The sequence below is a fragment of the Bombyx mori genome, chromosome 28, assembly GCF_030269925.1.
Source record: "Bombyx mori chromosome 28, ASM3026992v2".
In the NCBI taxonomy this organism is placed as follows: domain Eukaryota; kingdom Metazoa; phylum Arthropoda; class Insecta; order Lepidoptera; family Bombycidae; genus Bombyx; species Bombyx mori.
Genome location: NC_085134.1, coordinates 2,539,482 through 2,556,979, shown reverse-complemented (window position 1 = coordinate 2,556,979; position 17,498 = coordinate 2,539,482). Strand labels below are relative to the sequence as shown.

Below are 17,498 nucleotides of genomic sequence, written 5' to 3'. Positions count from 1 at the left end.
TGAGTGTCTGTTCACTGTCTATGATCAGTTAAATTTGACCGCAACAGAGCCCAATAGCATAACATAAGTCCCCATCCTCCATCATAAGTCAATCAGATAGGTTTTCTATCTCTTTAAAATTTGAATATTAGAAGAGGATGAACGATCCGTTAAACTTTTGTTCTCAATGTCTTACAATTACGAATCATCTTATAGATATTCTAGATCGAAAAAGCTAATCTCTTTGGAAAGTCTTTTTCGTTTCTTTGGAGGATAAATCGTTTAGGGAGTAACTTACGATTTTAATCGGTACCCTAGTTAGACGCTCTTCAATTAAGGCTCAAACTAACATAATTAATTGATTTCGTGATGACACAGTTCGCCTCCACGAAACCAAAGCCTGCTTACTACCTAATCGAAAAACGCTTAGATTGGCCACGCCCAACGAAACTATTAAATAGAAATGAAAACGCTGGCGTTAAACCAAAGGCCTAATGGTTCAGTGGGCGAAAAGGCGGAGTTCCTACGTGAGCTCATCAGTTATCATAATTCACAAGCAAAACGGGCATTTAAAATAATCGTCTTAAGGCATATATTAGGTTATCAGATTTGTTTTAATGCCCCTAGTTTATGGTATTCGTTAAAAGGATTGGCGGTAATCATGGGTTCCTTATGGTGTTTGTAATCTGGTAAATGGTGTTTTGAAAGGTTAACGATGTGACAATAAACAGAGGTTTATGAGATGAAAATGATTGCTTTTTTATAAAGGTGTTTCATAGAGGTACTAAATGCGAAATTATGGGGATGATGATTTCAATGATTAGCGAATTATAACTATATCGAGACCTTAGAACTCATATATTATCTTAAGGTGGGGGGTGGCATTTACGTCATAGCTGTCCGGTAACCACTTGACATCAGCTGTGAGCTCGTCCACCCATTTATGCAATAAAAAAATAATAATAAATTATAATAATAGGAAGTATTCATGTACTGTTTTGTTTACTGAATTTTATGTTCATGTATTTTATTAATTTTGATTTAGAAAATTATTTCAAGTAAGGTAAGTAAGTGGTAAGCTAAGTAATAAATGGATAACTTAACTAACCGGAAACTGTTCGATAAAACAATAAAAGGGATAAAAAAAGTTTGACAACAATTTGTAATAAGTAGCTAGGTAGAATCTTCGAGTTCCAGTGGTAACACCATGGAATCGACTAAAAAGAGGGTAGATAGATTTATCTGCTTACATCCTACCCACAGTCTTCAGTCTAGCCCTAGTCATGGCGCTTGCAACATGTCCAAATTTAGACGTTAAAATCTCGTGGTAATAACCCGTTAAATAACATTAAAGGATATTTAATAATTAACTCCATGTTTTAAATGTTACAGACCCTCAACACATATTTTCATTCCTCTGGAGAAGCGATTCCCAATCTGTGGTACGCGGTGTCTCATTTGGGATTACGTGAAAATTATGTAGATAATGGCGGAGATACTGAATATTTAAAACCATTAACTTATAAAAATATTATTATAATTTATTATGGCCACAATATGCAGTTTAAAATGAATGTTATAATCAATTTTTGAACAGTGACGAGCTACATGTTTAGGTCTAGATATTGAGTTTGTAAGGGGTACTCATAAATGAGAAGCTTTACCAAGGGATATGAGGATCGAAATTTGAGAAGCACTGTTGTAGACGGTTTGGATTACCTGACAGCACTGACTGTTTCAGGGCAGTGTGAGCAGGAAAATACCCGTGTATCCTTAACACTACTTCGATCTCTTGCCGCGGTTGCATTGTATTGTTGTCTTAACAATAAACTTAAAGTCCAAATATCACTGACTGTTCATCTTAAAGCTGCAAAAAATCCCAACTAAACGTGTATATTAAACTAAGGTGAATTCAATAAAAGGTAATTTAGAAGAAGATAAAAAAACACACGTCTTCCGTGCTAGAGAAAAAAAATAATCGCAATAGGGCTTGTACAAGAAAACTCAGTAAAAAATCACTAAAGTTTTTGTTGTATTTTCGATAACGGCCCGGCTTGGTTTTCGTATTTATCGTTCCTAATTATACGTTAAGTGAAGCCTCTTGATGGATCCCTTTTGTGGTATGAACGTACTCAAAGATAAGGTTGTGTGTGGGTATTTCTTAATTTTTTTGTTGGAAATTCGTGTAGGGCTGGCGAATGTTGTATTATGATTTCCTTACGTTAATTACATCGCGAGATATTCAATGACAATGAGGTTGTTAAGCGAGTTTTAACTATGAATGTGGAAGGCTTTTGAGGGAGAGGTAGACTTAAGAAAAAATTGATGGATTGCGTGAAAGACGATATGTGTAAGAGGGGAGTGAGCGAAGAAATGGCTTATGATAGAGGAGTATAGACGGAGAAAACATGTTGCGCCGACCCCAGGTGACTGGGAGAAGGGCAGGAGAATGATGATGATATTCAATTGAGTGTTCCACATTGATACTAAGCTAATAGTAAAGGAATGAACAATTGTTAGGTACATGGTTCAACAACATTAAGCCTTGCTAGGTAGCATATCTTGAGACACGATCATTTTTATGAATGGTGGAAGGACGTCTTGTGGGACCCTACAGATAGGTACCACCACCCTGCTTATATCTGCCGTGAAGTAGTAATGCGTTTCGGTTTGAAGGGTGGGGCAGCCGTTGTACTGTAAAAACTGAGACCTTAGAACTCATATTTTAAGGTGGGGCATTTACGTTGTAGATGCCTATGGGCTCCGGTAACCATTTAACACCAGGTGAGCCGTGAGTTCGTTCACCCATTTAAAGAAAAAATATCAAGATCCAAATTCAACTAGGTACACTAAAAAAATATTTATGTATCAAATAGGGCTGATTGTACGATTCTCGTGTTAAAATCTATCGTTTGACAACCTTAAATCCTTCAAAATATAATTCGACACAAAACTGTTTGTCGAAGCCTTCAATCCTTTATAAGGGTATTTTGCATAATTCATGGTTAAGTTTCATAATCGTTTTCTGGTCAATATTTTTGATGTTAATTTATGGAAATTGGTAAACGATTTGTGGGTTTAATTATGTTAACTTGATCGATGTTTTTTTTTTTGTAGTACCTACATACGTTCCTACCTCGGTATTCTGCTTGTCTCTTTCTGAGTCAGTGGAAACCCCGCAGGGAAAATTTAATAATAATAATTCTTGAAGTCGTCGTAGCCTAAAGGATAAGACGTCCGGTGCATTCGTATGTAGCGATGCACCGGTGTTCGAATCCCGCAGGCGGGTACCAATTTTTCTAATGAAATACGTACTTGACAAATGTTCACGATTGACTTCCATGGTGAAGGAATAACATTTTGTAATAAAATCAAATCCGCAAAATTATAATTTGCGCAATAACTGGTGGTAGGACCTCCTGTGAGTCCGCACGGGTAGGCACCATCGTCCTGCCTACTTCTGCCCATGAAGCAGTAATGCGTTTCGGTTTGAAGGGTGGGGCAGCCGTTGTAACTATACTGAGACCTTATAACTCATATCTCATGGAGGGTGGTGGCATTTACATTGTAGATGTCTATGGGCTCCGGTAATCACTTAGCCCCAGGTAGGCTGTGAGCTCGTTCATTCAACCAAGTCATAAAAAATAAAAAAATAAAATTTAAAAATTTAAAAAGTTAAAAAAAAGCTGCTTTGTATAGTAAGCAATGTAAAGCAAACTCGTTAGAGCTCAACGCTCGAGGTCAATGGACTCTTAAGGTCGGAGTGCAATTGAGATGTGCTTGGATATTTTTTCGTCGATTCGGCAATGATCAATTAAATATCTCATTTTTAGGCAATGTAGGGTAGAAAAAGACGCCCGTCGACAGAAATATTGTTACTTATACGCGCAATGTACTGCAATATCAAATATAAATTTTATTTTCGATTTTATATTCCATTACGAGTAATACAAAATGCACCAGGTTTTTGTTTTGAAATAATTATTTAAGTGATAATTATTTAAATATTCATAAATAAATAAATAGTTAATTCACTTTCCTATTATATTGTACCTACTCAATTATAAAAATAATAATTTATTTATTTATTTTTATTGCCCTTGTAGGCAGACGAGTATACGGCCCACCTGTTGGTGAGTGGTTACCGTCGCCCATGGACTTCAGCAACGCCAGGAGCAGAGCCAAGCCGCTGCCTTCCGAAACATACCGGATAAAATAGTAAATTATAAATTAGACACATAATGTTTTTTTTCTACGTTTGTTTTTTTCTTTTATTTTTGTTTATTTATTGTCTAAAAGCGTGGACGAGCTCTCGGCCTACCTGGTTTTAAGTGGTTACCGGAGCCCATAGACATCCATTCCTACAATCTTACGTGAAAATTTCATCCAGTGAATTCCTACAAAGTAGAGGAATACATTCTAAAAACAAATCAAATTCAAAATGAACTTACCTTATAAAATGTAAGACGAGAAGTATCAGCAAAAACTGGCCGGTGCTCCTCACACGATGCTTCCCAAATTTGGCTGCCGCGTGTACTACAATGTTCACGGGCCGTATACATTCCAACATTGTATTACATCTTAATTCTTATCTTGATAGGCATAAAGACGAATTTCAAATTGATTTCGTTCATTTTCACATGTTTCTCTTAACGTTCACTTGGAACATTTTTTTGACACTGCACTGTTGCACTGCTCACAATATGCGTTATTATATTTACGGTTAACTTTATTACACTTTGAGAAACATTTTAAGTAAAGTTCTGTAAAATAAATTTTGTTTTGTCACAAACGATACGAAGGTATGTGGATTTATATTGTTGACTAGCTGACCCGGTAGACTTCGTATTGCCTCAATCGATAAATAAAAGACCTAAACTTTTGTATAAAATAAACTTAAAACAAACAAAAGGAATCCGTCCGACGGGGGACACATCGAAGGAAAAACAAAATTGTTATTTTTATTTAATTCCGAGCATTTTCATATTTATCTACCTTTTAAACCTTCTCTGGACTTCCACAAATAATTCAAGACCAAAATTAGCGAAATCGGTTCAGCCGTTCTCGAGTTTTAGCGAGACTAACGAACAGCAATTCATTTTTATATATAGAAATTTTTTTCTTCGCCTCGACATACTTATTTATTAAAACATTTCAGACCACAAAAGGTTCTTGCTTTTGTCTGTGCAGATTGAGGCCTCACTATAACACTCCAACAAGTGGACGACCATAAAAAGTGCAATGTATTCGTTGTATAATTAATTTATAGTTTCAATTACGCACATCCTACGTACTAACTCCAATATCGCTTTAACGGGGCTACCATTTTTACATAAGTTTATCTATTCAACCATATATACGTACGTGGCCTAAAGGATAAGACGTCCGGTGCATTCGTATCTAGCGATGCACCGATTTCCGAATCTCGCAGGCGGGTACCAATTTTTCTAATGAAATACGTACTTAACAAATGTTCACGATTGGCTTCCACGGTGAAGGAATAACATCGCAAAATTATAATTTGCGTAATTACTGGTGGTAGGACCTCTTATGAGTCCGCACGGGTAGGTACCACCACCCCGCCTATTTCTGCCGTGAAGCAGTAATGCGTTTGGGATCGAGGGGTGGGGCAGCCGTTGTAACTATACTGAGACCTTAGAACTTATATCTCGAGGTGGGTGGCGCATTTACGTTATAGATGTCTATGGGCTTCAGTAACCACTTAACAACAGGTGGTCTGCGAGCTCGTCTACCCATCTAAGCTATAAAAAAAAATCTACAGTAATTTTTACGGATGTTCCGTTATAACTACCGAATCATGCATCCGATTGACTTGAAACTTGGTATCCATGTAGAAAATACATGTACTTAATGGATAGGCTAATATTTATATGAGTGTTGGACTCCCTAATAATAATGACAATAAATGATAATGTTAATTTTAAATGCCCAGCGAAGCGGGCGGGTACGGCTAGTTTTTTTTTATGTTCATTATCTCGATTATCTAAGTGAATAAACTGAAGCTCTAAGTGAATAAAGAAATAAAATGGATATGGAGATCCTATTGGAGTTCTCGTCACGTGTGCAACGGGTCACGCGAGATTTCGTAAATTGTATTATATTACATGTGATGTGTGCAAGTTTACGTGGATTTATAGTTTTTGTTTAAATCAAAATGATTTAAGCTTTGATAGACAAGTGTAGGAAGTCTTTGCGTATGGGTTCGAACAAGTTCACGGTGTAAATTATAATTTTTTTATTTATTATTGACGGATGGTTGAGGCATTTCCACTTTCACCAGGACAGGTGGGCGAGCAAAGACTTAGCCAGGAGGGGTGGGATTGGCTAACAGCTGCCCGAGCGCCTCCGAAGGAGACCTAACAACTCAAGAGCAACTGCTTCGCGAATGAATCTACTACCGCATCGGCGAGAAACTTAGCGAGTTGATGCATGGGTTAAGTTGCACGTCGACCTCTTTGTCGAGTTCAACAAGTACGGTTACCGGGGTCCCTAAGCCTGCTTCTAGTGTTAACTTTTTATTTATTGCTTAGATTAATAAGCGGTTACCGGAGTCCGTAAGCGTCAAAGCAAATGCGGCTTAAGATATGAGTTTCAATCTCAGTTTTATAGTACAACGGCGGTTTCATCCTTCAAGCCGAAACGCATTACTGCCTCACGGCAGAAATAGGCGGGGCGGTGGTACCTACCCGTGCGGTTCACGAGACGCCCTGCTACCAGTAGAACCAGATGTTGACCGGTAATGGGACACCATATATAACTTAAATTGAACCTTAAGACCTGCTGTCAAAGCTCTAAACAAAACGGCTGTGTCGTCAAATGAAAATTCGTAAGAGCTTCCCGACAGGAATAGCCTCTGCAGACCTCGAAAGCGCCTTCTACCGGTAATTGAATTGATTAATTTGAAGTCATCGTGGCCTAACGGATAAGACGTCCGGTGCATTTGTGCTGAGCGATGCAACGGTGTTCGAATCCCGCAGACGGGTACCAATTTTTCTAATGAAATACGTACTCAACAAATGTTCACGATTGATTTCCACGGTGAAGGAATGACATCGTGTAATAAAAATGAAACCCGCAAAATTATAAAATTATAATTTGCGTAATTACTGCTGGTAGGACCCTGCTTATTTCTGCAGTGAAGCAGTAATGCGTTTCGGTTTGAAGGGTGGGGCAGCCATTGTAACTATACTTGAGACCTTAGAAATTATATCTCAAGGTGGGTGGCGCATTTACGTTGTGGATGCCTATGGGCTCCAGTAACCACTTAACACCAGGTGGGCTGTGAGCTCGTCCACCCATTTTTTTATTTCTTACATTGGTGGACGAGCCCACAGCCCATTTAAAAATATCATTCATCTTTTATATTACCTAAAACTGCCATTAGAAAACAAAATACAAAAATCTGCAGTGTTTGCTTTAAATATTATCATTATTTACCAATTCGCGACAAGCTCTATTCTTACGTTGTATAATGTTTGTCGATATTTTTGACATAATTACTGTCAACTGACACTATCTCGAGAATACATTTTTTATTCTAAAAACAATAATTGTATTTAGTAATTTGATTTTTTATTTTTATTTTTTTTTATTGCTTAGATGGATGGACGAGCTCACAGCCCACCTGGTGTTAAGTGGTTACTGGAGCCCATAGACATCTACAACGTAAATGCGCCACCCACCTCGAGATATAAGTTCTAAGGTCTCAGTATAGTTACAACGGCTACCCCACCCCTCGAACCGAAACGCATTGCTGCTTCACGGCGGAAATAGGCGGGGTGGTGATACCTACCCGTGCGGACTCCCAAGAGGTCCTACCACCAGTAAAAATACATTAGAACTTATATCTCAAGGTGGGTGGCGCATTTACGTTGTGGATGTCTATGGGCTCCAGTAATCACTTAACACCAGGTGGGCTGTGAGCTCGTCCACCCATCTAAGCAATAAAAAAAGGTAATAAAGAAATAAATTTAAAGACAAAAATACAATTTAAATACCTGCACAAAGTCACAAATAGAGCCTGCGTCATTTCACATGCAAGCTCACGATTCCGTCTAAAGATTGTTGTTTAAAAAAAAAAAAAACAAATACAATTTATTATATTACTGAGTGGATTAAACACGAGAATGCTATTACTGGCCTTAATGTCAAGTACATTTTGTGTTATAGCCATTTAGAACAGGTTTTTATCATTGTAATACGCACATAATAATATTATGTAGTATAGGACTCTCGGCTATGTATACACATGTAGGTCCGATCAGTGCGTGGCGCTGTGAAGATCTCGTAATTGGTATAGTATCATGCTGTTTATGGTCACTAGTGATCCCCCGGTAGTCAAAATTCGACTATAATTAATTGAAATTATAAGTTTGTACACTAATATGATTCTATTGTCACAGACTATTATACTTCTATAATCACAGATTGCGTCAAGACTACACTTTAGACAAATAATAATAAAGACAAACAATATTTAATCTATTCTCAATTTGACCACAGATTATAAACAATAAGAAAAGTTTGACAATAAACAAATAGTATGCATGCGTGTGTGTGTCAAATACATGGTAGTATGTGTAATGTTTTATTTATTGATTTAATGTGTTTTTAATGCATAATTTAAAAAAAATTAACATTCTGCACTCCTCTGTGTTTATTTTTTTATTCAACAGAAATGAAAGTACATATTTGTTGAACGTCAAAAAGAACTACCGCCAATTCGCAAAAAGTAGCCACCGTCCTGAGAAGAACTTGCAAGAAACTCAGCGGGCAAAAAGACTTTTTTTTTTTTTTTTTTTTTTTTTTTTTTTTTTTTTTTTTTTTTTTTTTTTTTTTTTTTTTTTTTTGTATTAATTTTAACAATGAGTATTATAACGTAATAATTATTGCAATATTGAAACGCCCGGACCGAGCAACTCATTCCTACTTTGTGCAAACTTCTATATGGATAATAATTATATTCTCTATAAGTGTGGGAAATTTCATACTCCTTCGTCCGCGCAATTTTCGTAAAAAGGAGTACAAAGTTTTTGCTTCACGTATTAATATATAGATGTAGAACTGCCTTTTTGTAGATGGATGAAACTGTCGTTTAGGGCAAAGTTGAAAGCATCAGACCGCGTGGAAGGTTGGTCCTGCGATGGACTGACTAAGTCAAGTCGACAGTTGACAATTGTTTGCATGAGTGCACCACGCTACCACAAGCCGGGAGAAGTGGCGATTGCTCGTAAGACGCATAGCAACCATACTGAATGACAACTACCACCGCTCTGATAAGAGTGATACAACAAAGGATGAAAGTACTCACGGCGAATTTGGTTTTAAGAGATTACTGTGGTCCATAGAAATTACTACGCGATTGCCACTAGCCCACACACTTAAGACATGATGGTCTAACTCCCACCCCTCCTGGCTGAGTCCGTGCTCGCCCCTCCTGTCCTGGTGAAACTGGAAAAGCCTCAGGGCCACCAGTAATCCTTCCTTAATAAAAAAATATATATTTATCTCAAGCGCATTTTAGTCATCGTGGCCTAACGGATAAGACGTCCGGTGCATTCGTGTTGAGCGACGCACCGGTGTTCGAATCTCAGGCGGGTACCAATTTTTCTAATGAAATACGTACTAAGCAAATGCTCACGATTGACTTCCATGGTGAAGGAATAACATCTTGTAATAAAAATTGAACCCGCAAAATTATAATTTGCGTAATTACTGGTGGTAGGACCTCATGTGAGTCCGCGCGGGTGGGTACCACCGCCCTGTCTATTTCTGCCTTGAAGCAGTAATGCGTTTCGGTTTGAAGGGTGGGGCAGCCGTTGTAACTAAACTTGAGACCTTAGAACTTATATCTCAAGGTGGGTGGTGCATTCACGTTGTGGATGTCTATGGGCTTCAATAACCACTTAACACCAAGTGGGCTGTGAGCTCGTCCACTCATCTAAGCAATAAAAAAAATGGTCTAAGTTCCACTCCTCCTGGCTGACCCCGTGCTCGCCCCCTGTCCTGATGAAACTGGAAAAGCCTCGGGGCCACCAGTAATCCTTCCTTAATAAAAAAAAAAACATATTTAGCTCCAGCGCATAATATAACTTACTAGCTCACTTATAGATCTGAGTTTTGAATGTTATAGTGTTTTTTTTTTTAAAATCTAACACCAATTCCGTACTAAAAATCGAGTTACACGCGTGACAATAAATCAATTGATCTGCGATTGTATTCAGCCTATAAACTGGACAGATAGGCCGATTGAGGATTGATTCACACACGGATTTACGAGTCCGGTGCGTTTGCTAACGAGCCGACGTAAATTATACGAATCGCACTAACTAGCCGTCGGGGTCTGTTAGGGTCATGCTTCAGCGCGAAAGATTTACGATGCGCTGTATTACGACGTATCTTATTTGATACATAAATAGACGTGTTTGATAGTGACGTATTCTGTATAAAATATTTAAAAAAAAAAATTCGTTGTCTGTAAAGTCGATTTACGGATGTTAGTTTTACGTGATAAGGTCATAAAGAGACATTGATTAAAAATTGCATACTTTTATGAATTGAATTGAATTATTGGAACGAAGTTCCTTATCGCGCGTTGTGAAAGGGGGCTAGACGGAAAAAATTCTTACGAAAAGTTGTCACGACACTTTTTAGATCCGTCATTCTGACCAATCAACGTGTAGGCGCTTATCGCGTGACATTGCTCGTATCCGATTGGTCCGCGTAATGAGTACAGTTTCTCGAGACAGCGTTTCAACAATAGTAATTTACTTCATAGTATTGTTTTTTTTTTCTTCATAATGCCGTAATTTATTATTATAACTTAAAAAAAAAAATTACAATTCCTTCACTAATTAATCGAAAGGAACTTCGTTCCATCCGGGTGTCCCTTGACACCTCTGAAGTTTTTTATCTCTGAATTATCATTATTTTGTATAATACAAAGAAGGAAATTGAAAATTTATTAATATTTCATACTTAATTGATAATTTATAATTCACTAAAAATTACATTTTTTTCGATAAATTAATGAACGCTTGGGCCAATTGTGCCTCTCTATCGCTTGTACCGCGATTGAGATGCTATTTCAGCTTCGCTCTAACATGTGGGTGATCTCACGGGGCTCAAAACGGAGAGTTAGTAACACTGGCCCTAGCAAGAGCAGTGCTTCGCAGAACCTACCACTGGATCGGAAACGCGACCCACTGAGAAGATCCGGCGAGAAACTCAGTGGGCTGTGTTTGTGGGTTGATTCGTCGCAAGCGACGGATTCGATGAGGACTGTGACCGAGCTTGCACGCTTAGGCTCGAGTGGAACGTGACACTTTTTCGTGCGTGCAGCCAGCGTTTATCGATTTATAAGACGTTACCACTTCAAAAAACCTGATATTTTAATTTTGAACGTAATCTTGAATTACAATCACGAGACGAAACAGTTTTTTATATTTATGCCTTTTAATTTGTTAAGTAATGTAAATTAACATGTAAATTATGGATGCGCCAATAAAACTTAATAAATGGTTGGACAGAATAAATTTTAAGCACGTTTTTAATCTTGTTAATGTTTATTTACAAAAAAATATATTATAGTTACACCGACACGTGAATAATTCATTCACCGGTATGATAGAAGAAGCATTTGTATTTTTTTTTTAATTCAAATAACGTGGTACTTTTAGTTTGAGAGTAATTATTTAAAATAATAAATCGATGGAGATGATAATCGTACTAAAATATTTCTGTTGTTTTTATTTATTGCTTAGATGGGTGGACGAGCTCACAGCCCACCTGGTGTTAAGTGGTTACTGGAGCCCATAGACATCTAAAACGTAAATGCGCCACCCACCTTGAGACAGAAGTTCTAAGGTCTCAGTATAGTTACAACGGCTGCCCCGCCCTTCAAACTACTGTTAATGGTCCTTTGTTTTAATCTAAAATAAAACTAGCTACAGTCTTCAAAAGTATTACGTCGCAATTCTTTTGCGTTGCGACAAGAACCTTACTTCTACACATAAGTAATAAATATATCCATCAATTACCTATGGATATTCTTGTCATTCCGTTATAAACATAAAAATGTAGCTATTGTTAAAGTCTAATAAACAATTTGTTATATATTGTTTTCAATTTCTGTCTTAATTAATATAGTTTATGATTGTATAGTCAAATTATAAAAAAAATGTATTATTTTTTTATTACATAATCAACGAGGCAACGGAAATTCTGTTTCTGCCTAAAAGCTACCGAAGACCATTGCTCATATAACAATGACACATACAGATACAGATTTTACTATATTCCACACCGTCTATAGAACGACTATAGTATGCTTAATGCGAGTTTTTTACATCACGATCGCGTAAAAGTTAACTCAAATTTGTATAGAGTTGGAACAGCGCCTCTAGCGACAAACGAAGGGAAACTGTTCCAATTTCAAACAAAATTGAGTTAACTCTTACGCGATCGAGAAGTAAAAAAAAACTCACATTAAATACATAGCACACTATAGTACGAACGACGATAGCCCATTTATAAGCGCGACATCGCAACACTCTTTCACTAAGGCGTCCCCCTTATAATTGAGTTAGCAAATAATATCGATCACTCAGCTCCCTAGATTAGTGCTGTCGTTACATCATAAATAACGGCTTATATATTTATTTAACGTTATAACTCAATTGAATTACGTTATAAATAAAGTTAATGCCTACGCTATTTGCTTTGGTCTCATTATTTACGTTACAACTGTTTCCAATTACTTGTAAGTTAATTTGATGTTATCCCGACCACGGCGAGGCGGACGAAGATTTTGACATTAGTATATTCAAGTGCACGCTTACATAGATATTTTTGGGCCACGTCCTTACGGATCCATCAGATCCAATAACCTTTGCAATATACGCCTTCAGCTCTAACACTAGGAGCAGGCTTAGGGACCTCAGTAACCGTACTCGCCGAACTCGACAAAGAGTTCGCCGTGCAACCTAACCCATGAATCAGCTCGCTGAGTTTTTCGCCGGATCTTCTCAGCGGGTCGCGATTCCGATCCGTTAGTAGATTCATTCGCGAAGCAGCTCCTCTTGAGCTATTAGGTCTCCTTCGGAGGCGCTCGGGTAGCTGTTGGCAAATCCCACCCCTCCTGGCTGAGCCTTTGCTCGCCCACCTATCCTGGTGAAACAGGAAAGGCCTCCGGGCCACCAGTAATCTTTCAATCATAAAAAAAAAGATATTTTTGTGGTCCCTAATTGGAACTGTTGGTTTGGATTAAGGGCTTTCAGTAGTAAAAAAGACATTCGTTACAACGTCAAGGGTAGTTGTGTATTCTTTGTTCTTTTTTTATTGCATAGATGGGTGGACGACCTGGTGTTAAGTGGTTGCAGGAGCCCATAGACGTCTACAACATATATGCCACCCACCATTAGAAGTTCTAAGGTCTCAGTATAGTTATAACGGCTGTCCCACCCTTCAAACCGAAACGCATTACTGCTTCACGGCAGAATTATGTAGGGCGGTGGTACCTACCCACGCGGACTCACAAGCGGTCCAACCACCAGTAAGAAAGAAAATTTGTGATTTAGATGAATCTCAAAGTTATTGAGATCAATTGTTTTTCAAATTCTCTTTCTAAAAGTGGTCGAATAGATAATTGTATTCTAGTGCCACCTACATTTCAAAATGCTTATGTTTAAATACTGACATAGATATGGATGTAATAAAGTACATTTTCAGTTGGCATCGCAAGCACAATGTATCATTTCGTTATTTTTGTATTTAATACATAGTTTAAAACTAGTCTATTTCATTTATCGGTTATTTATGAGACAAAATCCGCCTCTAGCCTCTAGCGCCTCAAGCGTGTAGCGACCCTTATTCAGCTGATTGTCTTAATAGTTTCGTTCGTCTAACAGTTTACAATGCGAATTTTTTTTTATCACTCAGTTGGGTGGACGAGCTCACAGCCCACCTGGTGTTAAGTGGTTACTGGAGCCCATAGATATCTACAGCGTAAATGCGCCACCGCCCTTGAGATATAAGTTCTAAGGTCTCAGTATAGTTAAAACGGCTACCTCACCCTTCAAACCGAAACGCATTACTGCTTCACGGCAGAAATAGGCGGGGTGCTGGTGGTACCTACCCGTGCGGACTCACGAGAGGTCCTACCACCAGTGAAATAGTATGCTTCTTGTATTTTTCTTATTTACTCATTGCACATATGCAGGCGAAGTTTTATGTGCGTCAGGCGTGAAGACGTCACTGGGGCCCAAGGGCGTCACAACATGAATACCGCCGTCTACTTAAATATACTTTCTTCTTGCTCTTATCCCACTTGTGAGGTTGGTGCAACTTATCCTGTTTTTCCATTCAGACCCATCACACGTCATCTCTGCATTCATCATCCAAGTTTTTTTAGAACTTTGGACTTCTTATAAAATATATCCACTTAAATACATAAAAAGTATTAATTTTGACTATGATCCAACAAGGATGGGCTTTGTGGGAGTAGTTATGAAATAATCCTAAGAATCTTTCCTTGGAACGGGATAATCATAGCTATTTAAAAATATATTATACTAAGTTGATACTTATTGCACGTGCAATTCTAACACATTCATGATTAAGATAATTAACGTCAGATATAAATAGAACTAAGGAGAATCAGGGACTAATTTTTGTACATGAGTTTTTATTTTTATTTTTTTATTTCTAATAGTCAATACGATATTCCAAGCACAACAATTGTTTGAGAACAACAGGCAAATAAAACTGGTTTAATGTTTTATGCTACGGTGTTGTTCTCACGATGTTTCTGACGAACTATATAAATATGTAAATAGGTTTTAACGGTAGGCAGCAGGTAGGCTTTTCCCCTGGCATTGCTGATGTCCATAGGCGACAACAAGCCTCGACTGATTCACCGGCGCTCGTGGACTTCAGCAATGACAGGGTTGATACCAGACCGACAGTAACAAAAAGTCTCTTAACACGGTATTATTTGAAACTAAATATAATTTTCTTAACATATTTTTTTATCTTTTATTGCCCATGTAGGCAGACGAGCTTACGGCCCACCTGATGGTGAGTGGTTATCGTTGCCCGTGGACATCAATAATCCCAGAGGCAGAACTAAGCCGCTGCCTACGTCTCAGAGTTCTATGGAACTCATGTTTCAATGTGGGTAGCAGAATTTACGTTGTTAATGTCTATGGGCTTCGCTGAACATTTAACACCAGGTGGGCCGGGAGCTCATCCGTCCATCTAAATCTATATATATAAAAGAAAGTCGTGTTAGTTACACTATTTATAACTCAAGAACGGCTGAACTGATTTGGCTGAAGATTGGTGAGGAGGTAGCTTAGAACCAGGAGAAGGACATAGGATACTTTTTATCGCGTTCCCGTGGGACGTGTCATAAAACGTGGTATAACAAAACGCAACTGATATGGAATAACAAAATGCAACTGACAGCTAAACGTTCTATGGTTAAATAAAGTAAAATTTTGAAGTTGACCGGTTGCTGTGTTTGAAACAAACCGTGTGGCGGAACAAAGTTCGCCGGGTTCGCTAGTAATATATAAAAATGAATTGCTGTTCGTTAGTCTCGCTAAAACTCGAGAACGGCTGAACAGATTTGGCTAATTATGGTCTTGAATTATTTGTGGAAGTCCAGAGAAGGCTTAAAAGGTAGATAAATATGAAAATGCTCGGAATTCAATAAAAATAACAATTTCGTTTTTCCTTTGATGTGCCCCCCGTTGGACGGATTCCTTTTGTTTGTTTTAAGTTTATTTTATACAAAATTAGGTCTTTTATTTATCGATTGAGGCACTACGAAGTCTGCCGGGTCAGCTAGTAATAAATAAATGTAAGAATTTATGTTTTCATTTAACTTCCTTCTTGTCTTTTCCTAATAGTGTTCGGTCAAGAGTGTGTTCATCTATATATTAATACGTGAAGCAAAAACTTTGTATCCCTTTTTACGAAAATTGCGCGGGCGGAGGAGTATGAAATTTTCCACACTTATAAAGAATATAGAGAAGAAGTGCACAATGCTAATATTTTTTTTAAATAATGCAAAAAAGATACATTAAATCAATAAAGAAAACATTACACACACATATGCATACTCTTTTGTTGTCAAACATTATGAGTATAGTTCTATTTTTTCAACTGGAAAGGCAAAGATATTATATCAAACAGTCTAATATTTTATATTTATAAAAAATATGAATGAATAATGGTAATATGAAATGAAACGAAATGAAGTTGATTAATTTGAATCATTAATCAATTGGCATGAAATTAAAAGAAATGAGATGAGATGATATGGGATGAAATATAATCTATAAATACGTGATATACGTGAAGCAAAAACGTTGTTAATTATAGTCGAATTTCGACTCCTGCGGGCACTTATATAATAGATATGACGGCGTTAACGATATTTATGTTATAGCACGTGCAATAGGAGTGACTCACACAAGCCAGGCGCGCCGGCCGTGTCGTTCCACTCGTAAACAACAGCTGCAACAGAAGTGACTCATAAGCCAGCTGCGCCGGCTAGTATAAAAAGGCGGAACGTACCTTGAAATGAACATTCGTTGGACTGCGTTTGCCTGGTGCACTTACTATATCCTTGTTACGTTGTGTGATTCAGTGACTGTTGTACGTACTGGTTAAAGTTGGACAAGTGTTAAAGTGAATTGTTAAGATAACATATTGTTGATTAAATCAGGAATCAAAAAGTGACATCGTTTTACTTGGTGTTCAACAAGATAATGTCTACCCTCAAGCTTACATCAGAAGTGGGATCAGGACTCTACTCTCACTGGCGTGACGTGTTTGATCATGTTTGAAGTACAGCAGAAAAAACATGATGCAGATCAGAATACTAGTAGTGGTACGCCACAAGAGCGTGAATGCAGCATACGTAAGTCGTGTAATAACGTCTCTGTTACCTCGATGGAAGATCTGAGCCACGAAGAAATCGTCACATCTTACGTTCTGGCTCATGTTGCCCAGTTTGACTGTCGACTTCATCACATGGCATTTACTAACGGAAATACAACACGTAACAAGCTATTGCAAGAAATTAAGGCAAGTGCAAATCTCAAGTGAAACTTCGATCGCAATAATGGATCTGTCATGACGAGTGGGTAGTTCCGACACGAATCGTTTTTAAGCCAATGACTACTGCTAGAGTTACATGGCACTAGTACAGTAAACCAGGACATGAGACTGTGAATTGTCGCTGAAATTTTAGAATCTACTCGATTCAATACCAATAACACTACACGTTCGATGACTTCGGGCTCCAGCAAGCAAGCAAACAAGAAAGCAAGCAAGTTTCCGTGGGGAAGAAAAATTGACACATCTGAAGTCGTCGTGACCTGTAAGATAAGACGTCCGGTGCGTTCGTGTCTGGCGATGCGGCGGTGTTCGGGTTCCGCTGGCGGATGCAGGTTTTTCCGGTGAAGTGCATGCTTGTGCGTGCTTGACAA

At 38.0% G+C, this 17,498-nt stretch overlaps 2 protein-coding genes across 5 annotated transcripts in view; one reads left to right on the top strand and one right to left on the bottom strand.

Annotated features, from left to right (window-relative positions):
* Positions 1 to 17,498, top strand: part of LOC101746599 (uncharacterized) — a 186,127-nt gene that overhangs the window by 63,313 nt on the left and 105,316 nt on the right. The gene's annotated exons all lie outside the window — the stretch shown is intronic.
* Positions 1 to 17,498, bottom strand: part of LOC101740841 (protein Wnt-7b) — a 94,316-nt gene that overhangs the window by 47,205 nt on the left and 29,613 nt on the right. For all 4 annotated transcript variants that reach the window (XM_021352859.3, XM_062676771.1, XM_021352862.3 and 1 more), the window contains exon 2: positions 4,431 to 4,742. In XM_021352859.3, coding sequence (XP_021208534.1) covers positions 4,431 to 4,549 — 119 coding nt within the window. In that variant the 5' untranslated portion in view covers positions 4,550 to 4,742. The remainder of the gene's footprint in view (positions 1 to 4,430; positions 4,743 to 17,498) is intronic.